Raw genomic sequence first — 6,591 nt, 5'->3', positions numbered from 1 at the left:
GTAAACAGCTCTCTTGGGATTGACAAAGTTGGTAGCTTACTGCACTTCAGCAGTTAAATGTAGAAACCTGTAAGGCTACGTTTATTGGTTGCAGGTCTATTCCAGCTAAAACTTAAGAAATCCAGAAGAGAGAAACATGAAATGCTCCAGAAATTAATTAACAGTCCTATAAGTGGTGGGGTCCCAAATCTTGTAGACTGTCCAATATTTGAAACAAGTTTTTCCTACCTTTCTCCCTGCCTTTCCTTCCTTCTTTTCCTTTGGGATGGTGCAGAGGATTGTGATAGACACAATGAAGGAAATTGTTTTTCTACCAGTTACAGATGGGTCCTTGCCCTGGAAACATTGCTAGCATGCCCAGAACCATGAGAGAGGTGTGCTTGGAAATTATCCAATTACTTGCTTTCGCTTTAGCAGCTCCAGGGATGACTGGGCACAGTTAAAAAAAAAAAAAAAAAAAAAAAAAAAAAAAAAAAAAAAAAAAAAGACCTAAGTCAAATTCCTTGTTTCTACTACTTAGATTAGAAGGTTGAATGAGTACAACCCTAGGCAAATGAATAAAAAGTAATTTGGAAATGGGATTGAGAAACCTTGGAGTTTCTATTGCTCGAGCTCTTTCCTCCTTTACTATCTTTCTCCAAAGGCTACAAGTGGCTTTGGTGCAATTATAGCTCCCAACCCTTTGGTGAAGATAGGAGTCCCTGAAATTATCCACAAGGGGCAGAGATTCAAATATGTACACTAAGGACCCAAAGAATAAAGAATAGATGTCTATTTCTCTAACACGTTAACATGCATACGTATAGACTATTTTCTGGATTTTAATTTACCTTTACGTTCTGCTTTCCAAATTGATCAGGCTGTAAGATTTTCAACTATTAAAGAGATATGTTTTGGAATAGAAAGAGCAAGTTCCTAGAAATTCTACTTTCAAAAAAAAAGTTATCAGTTTTTCAAATTTGTTGAGAAATTGTAGGGTTATACATCATCATATCAATTTTAAAAAATTATTACATATACCGTAGATTTCTTGTTTTTCAATAGACACTAAAAATACAAGTGCTAACATTAGAAGATTCACATTTGCAAAGACTGGAAATTCCTGGTCTTGACTAAAATTTTTGCAGCTGCTGCGGGTCAAAGTTTGTCCTTGCCTGCAACGTAGAAACGCATAGCTACAGCTCTTGGAAGAAGTGTTTCTGGGGTACAGGTGCTCTGTGGAGGCGGTAATGAGCGACAGACACCTCCTCCCACACACCCTCCACGTTTTAGTAAACAAGGAGACACACGCTCGAAGGTTTAAAACGTTGAGGGAGCCTGTGGGCGGGACCGGGGTGGTGGAGGTTCTCGAGTTCTTATTGGTCCATTGCCCTGTCTCTAAGGGGATTGACAGGTCCTGCCCCTCCCGGGCCGCGCCTCTCCGTGCCGCGCTCCTCCCGTTGCGGGCAGACGCCCTCCCAGAACAGCGAGAGCGCATGCGCGAGCGGTCCCACGCCGCTATCGCGCCAGCCCGCCCGCGGGGTTGCGCACTCTCTCCGTCAGTGGCCCAGCTGGGAGGCGGTGGAGGTCACCGCGGGGAGGCGGGGCGGGGGGCAGCATGGCAGCCTCCTTGCGGCTCCGAGGAGCCACCTCCGGCCTCCGGTACTGGAGCCACAGGCAGCGGCCGGCAGCAGCCAGCCTTGCAGCGGGTAAGGACCTCGCGCCTCTTCCCTTGGTCCTCTTCTGGCCGCCTACTACTGGCGACCAGAGGGGCTGAGGAGGTCTTTTCAGCCAAGGTTGCTGTGGTTGGGTTGGGGTTTAAAAAACAGAATTTTCACTGGTTCCAAAGGCCTGGCCCCCACTGCGGCCGCCGCTCCTGCCTGTAATTCTGTCTCTTCTGCCGCATCCCCTCACTCGGCCCCAGATGTGCGGGGTTCAGTGTCCTTTTGGAACTTAGGAAGGGGCGGGCAAAGGCTAGGGGTGAAGGAAGAGTATTTGGGTCCAGGACAGGCTTCGTTGGAGTTTGGGCTCCGAGGACATTTGGAGGACCGAGCAGCAGGGGCGACCCAGCACTCACCCCGGCGACCCCTGGCCTTCCTGACGCCCCAGGTTGCACACTCAGTGAGAGCACCCTCGGGCCCACAGCTGGTTTTGGGAGAGATGGCTGGACAGTGTCCTAGCATTCCAGCAAAGTTTGTCACCCTTGACCAGCAAGGCGGGTTTACCCCTCTTCTGTAACTGCTGCCTGGAAGAGTCACTCCTGTCAAATTATTAACCCACACTCTTAACGTCCTCAAAATTGTAGCCTCAAAACGTCCAGGCAAACTGAACCTTCCCTGTGTCCCTCCCCCCATACCATTAGAAGTTAAGGACACTAACCAGGAACTTAGGAAGAGGCAGTTTTTAGAGCTACATGAAGATCCATGGAAAACTAATTCAGTCTTTGATTTTTCACATAAGGAACCTGAGACCCCTTTTGAATAAATAAGTTAGGATGTCCCCAACAGTATCTAAAAAGTAGTCCTTCATTCTTCTTCGTGCCTGCATGTTCTAGGACACCAGGGTTCCTCTTTAATTGAAAAATTGTTGATTTGTGGGAACACTGTTGTGTTTCTGTAAAAGTGAATTTTAACAATGCAAGGTTTAGTATGATCATATTCAGGATTAACAAAGCCTTACTAGTGGGGTTGGGGGTTCTCTACCCAGTGGTAGGGCACTTGTCTAGCGTCCACTAGGCCCTGAGTTTGGACCCCAGCAGACCGCATCTCCTGTCCTCCAAGAAAGGGTACTCAGTTCTTTCATATTTCATTAGTTGAGTCAGATGTATTTGCTGTTTAGCGATTATACAAGATGTTCTAATGATATTTGAATGAACCCTTCATATAGCTTTTAGAGTTGTGAAGGTTCTTACAATTCCTGGTAGAAAAATTGGAGGCCTAAGACTTTAATACTTGCTTTTATAAATTGGAAGGGCCTACCTCACAGTGCTAGTTAGACTACTTTAGCATGTGATCTTCAGGTTCTTCAGCACAAAGTTGTTGTAAGAATATAGATTTCTGAAAAACTTTGAAGTAGTTCTTTAGTGATAAGTGTTTAAAACATAAGCATTTGTTTTTTTTTTTCTGTGGAATTGTTTTAAACACTCAGGTTGATTTTATTTTACTACAAAAGTGTTAACTTTTTTGAGGTTCAAATCAAAGGATAGAAAAAACAAGTTTGGCATCCAGAGTTTGCAAGTTTGGCATCCAGAGACATTAAGAAAAAGAACCATGATTAAATAGTAACATTATATAATATTCTGAATTTTTTAGGTTATTTACCTCCATTGTATGTTAATGTGCTTATATTAGATGGATGGCAATGTTCTAAGGATTCATATAATTTATTATTAAAAAAATGAAATGTTTAAGTTATCAGTTAATACCACACTTCAATTTTAACATACTTAAAACATCACAAAGGAAATAGAAAAATAAGAAATATTTAACTATACATATATTGATTTCATCACCTTCAATAAAAGTAAATTTTGTTTTTCATTTTTAAAGGAAATTACATTTAGTTTTAGACCTTTTTTTGTACAGAGGAAGAAAATCTACAGCTGAAGGCCCTCTACACATGTGACTTTCAAAATGTACATGGAAAAATATCTTATATCAGGTTATCTCAGTGACCACCTGACGAGGGGTGGAATGGGAAAATTAACCAGCATCATATACAGAAATGGGAATACTAATTTTTTATTATTGATTCTTTTTGTATATATGAAATCTACTTTCAAAGTAGTGTAACTTCAGCATAAACCAAATTCAAATATATAATGGCATTATTTTTCTTGTACATCAGCTTCCAGGGTGGCATATGAGGTTCTGAAAAGTTGCATGTGGTCCTTGGACTAAAAGTTGATATTAAATTTGTGATATTACATAAGGAGAATATTTATTACTAAAACAAGTTAGCCCAAATCATAAAGGTATTTCTAGAGTAAGTCACCAACCTTAATTTTGCAACTTTTAAGCATTAAAGCAAATAGAATGTTCATGACATAATATTATATGATAAAGTGGGACATGGTATTCTATAAATCATATTCTCCTTTTATCCATTTTCTCTTTTTGCAGTTCCAGTTATCTACCATTAACCACATACTGAAAATATTAAATGAAAAGATATTTTCAGAGAGAGAGACCCCATATTCACATACCTTCTTAAAGTATATTGTTATAATTGTTCTATTTTATTGTTGTTAATCTTTTACTGTGCTGAATTTATAAATTAGAGTCTATCATTGGTATCTCTGAACAGAAAGAAACAGGTTGGTACATCCCAAGATTTTGGACATCCACTGGATGTCTTGGAATGTATCCCTCTTGGAAAAGGAGAAACTACTCTACAGTGTAATCTCATGATATAATGAAAAAAAATGCATTCAGAAGATTAGAAAGACTATGTAAAAACCTTAACAATGATTATATTTGTGTAATGAGATTAACTTTTCCCATGTAACTATACTCTTTCAATTTTACAGTTTTCTACAATGTACATGTATTACTTTGATTAGGAAAAAAACCTTCAGAAATGCAAAATTCTTAAGCTGTTATTACCAGTTTTTGCATTTCAAAATTAAGACTGATTTTTGTTAGCATTTCAGATTATCAAGAAATGGGTAATTTTTGATCATGTTATATTTGAGAGATCAAAATCTATAAGCTTACATCTGTAAATTTACTTATTTTTATTTTTTCGATTCATTGTATACAAATGGGGTGCAACTTTCATTTCTCTGGGTCACATTGTGTAATCATACATGTGCATAGGGTAATGATGTTTGTCTGGTTCTATTATCTTTTCTTCCCCCTGCCCCTTTCTACCCCTCATTTCCCTCTATACAATCCATCTTTCCTCCATTCTTGCCTCCTTCCCTGTCCCCCCATTATGTATCATTATCCACTTATCAGAGAAATCATTCGGCCTTTCGTTTTTTGGGATTGATTTCTTTCACTTAGCATGATGTTCTCCAACTCCATCCATTTACCTGCAAATGCCATAATTTTATTATTCTTTATGGTTATGGATATATACATATTCCATTGTGTATATATACCAGAGTTTCTTTATCCCTTCATCTATTGAAAGACATCTAGGTGGGTTCCACAATCTAGCTATTGTGAATTGAGCTGCTATAAATATTGATGTGGCTGCATCACTGTGGTATGCTGATTTTAAGTCCTTTGGGTATAGACCAAGGAGTGGGATAGCTGGGTCAAATGGGGGTTCCATTCCAAGCTTTCTAAGGAATTTCCATACTGCTTTCCAGAGTGGCTGCACCAATTTACAACCCCACCAGTAAGGTATGAGTGTACCTTTTCCCCCACATCCTTGCCAACACCTATTTTGCTTGTATTCTTGATATAGCCATTCTGATTGGGGTGAGATGAAATTTTAGGGTAGTTTGATTTGTATTTCTCTTATAACTAGAGATGTTGAACATTTTTTCATATATCTTTAGAATGCTTGTAGATCTTCTTCCTTGAAGTGTCTGCTCATTTCCTTAGCCCATTTATTGATTGGGTTATTTGTATTCTTGGTGTAAAGTTTTTTGAGTTCTTTATAAATTCTGGAGATGAGTGCTCTATCTGATGCGTGTGGCAAAGATTTTCTCTCACTCTGTAGGCTCTCTCTTCATATTGTTGATTGTTTCCTTTGCTGAGAAAAAGCTTTTTAGTTTGAATCTATCCCATTTATTGATTCTTGCTATTATTTCCTGTGCTTTGGGAGTCATGTTAAGGAAGTCTGGTCCTAAACTGACATGGTGAAGATTTGGACCTAGTTTTTCTTCCATTAGGTGCAGGGTCTCTGGTCTAATTCCTAGTTCCTTGATTCATTTTGAGTTGAGTTTTGTGCAGAATGAGAGATAGGGGTTTAGTTTCATTTCGCTGCATATGGATTTCCAGTTTTCCCAACACCATTTGTGAAGAGGCTATCTTTTCTCCATTGTATGTTTTGGCCCTTTGTCTAGTATGAGATAACCATATTTATGTGGGTTTGTCTCTGTGCTTCTATTCTGTACCATTGGTCTACCTGTTTATTTTGGTGCCAGTATCATGCTGTTTTTGTTATTGTTGCTCTGTAGTATAATTTAAGGTCTGGTATTGTGATACCTCCTTGCTTCACTCTTCCTGCTAAGCACTGCTTTGACTATTCTGGGTCTCTTATTTTTCCAAATGAATTTTGTGATTGCTTTCTCTATTTCTGTGAGTTATGTAATTGGGGTTTTAATTGGAATTACATTGAATTTGGTAGTATGGGCATTTTAACAATGTTAATTCTGCCTATCCAAGAACATGGGAGATCTTTCCATCTTCTAAGGTTTTCTTTAATTTCTTTCTTTAGCATTCTGTAGTTTTCATTGTAGAGGTCTTTCACCTCTTTCGTTAGTTAAAGTCTGTCTATGCTAAGCCCATGGCCAACATCATTCTAAATGGAGAAAAACTGAAAGCATTCCCTCTAAAAACTGGAACAAGGCAGGGATGCCCTTTTTCGCCACTTCTTTTCAACATCACCCTTGAAACTGTAGCCAGAGCAATTAGACAGACCAAAGAAATTAAAGGG

At 39.2% G+C, this 6,591-nt stretch overlaps 1 protein-coding gene across 1 annotated transcript in view; it reads left to right on the top strand.

Moving 5' to 3' along the window:
- Window positions 1–1,515: 1,515 nt before the first annotated feature.
- Hibadh (3-hydroxyisobutyrate dehydrogenase) overlaps window positions 1,516–6,591 on the top strand; it is a 105,268-nt gene continuing 100,192 nt past the window's right edge. The window contains exon 1 of the mRNA XM_047562469.1: window positions 1,516–1,688. Coding sequence (XP_047418425.1) covers window positions 1,598–1,688 — 91 coding nt within the window. The 5' untranslated portion in view covers window positions 1,516–1,597. The remainder of the gene's footprint in view (window positions 1,689–6,591) is intronic.

The sequence above is a fragment of the Sciurus carolinensis genome, chromosome 8 (assembly GCF_902686445.1).
Source record: "Sciurus carolinensis chromosome 8, mSciCar1.2, whole genome shotgun sequence".
NCBI lineage: Eukaryota > Metazoa > Chordata > Mammalia > Rodentia > Sciuridae > Sciurus > Sciurus carolinensis.
This window is presented reverse-complemented; position numbering and strand designations above follow the sequence as displayed.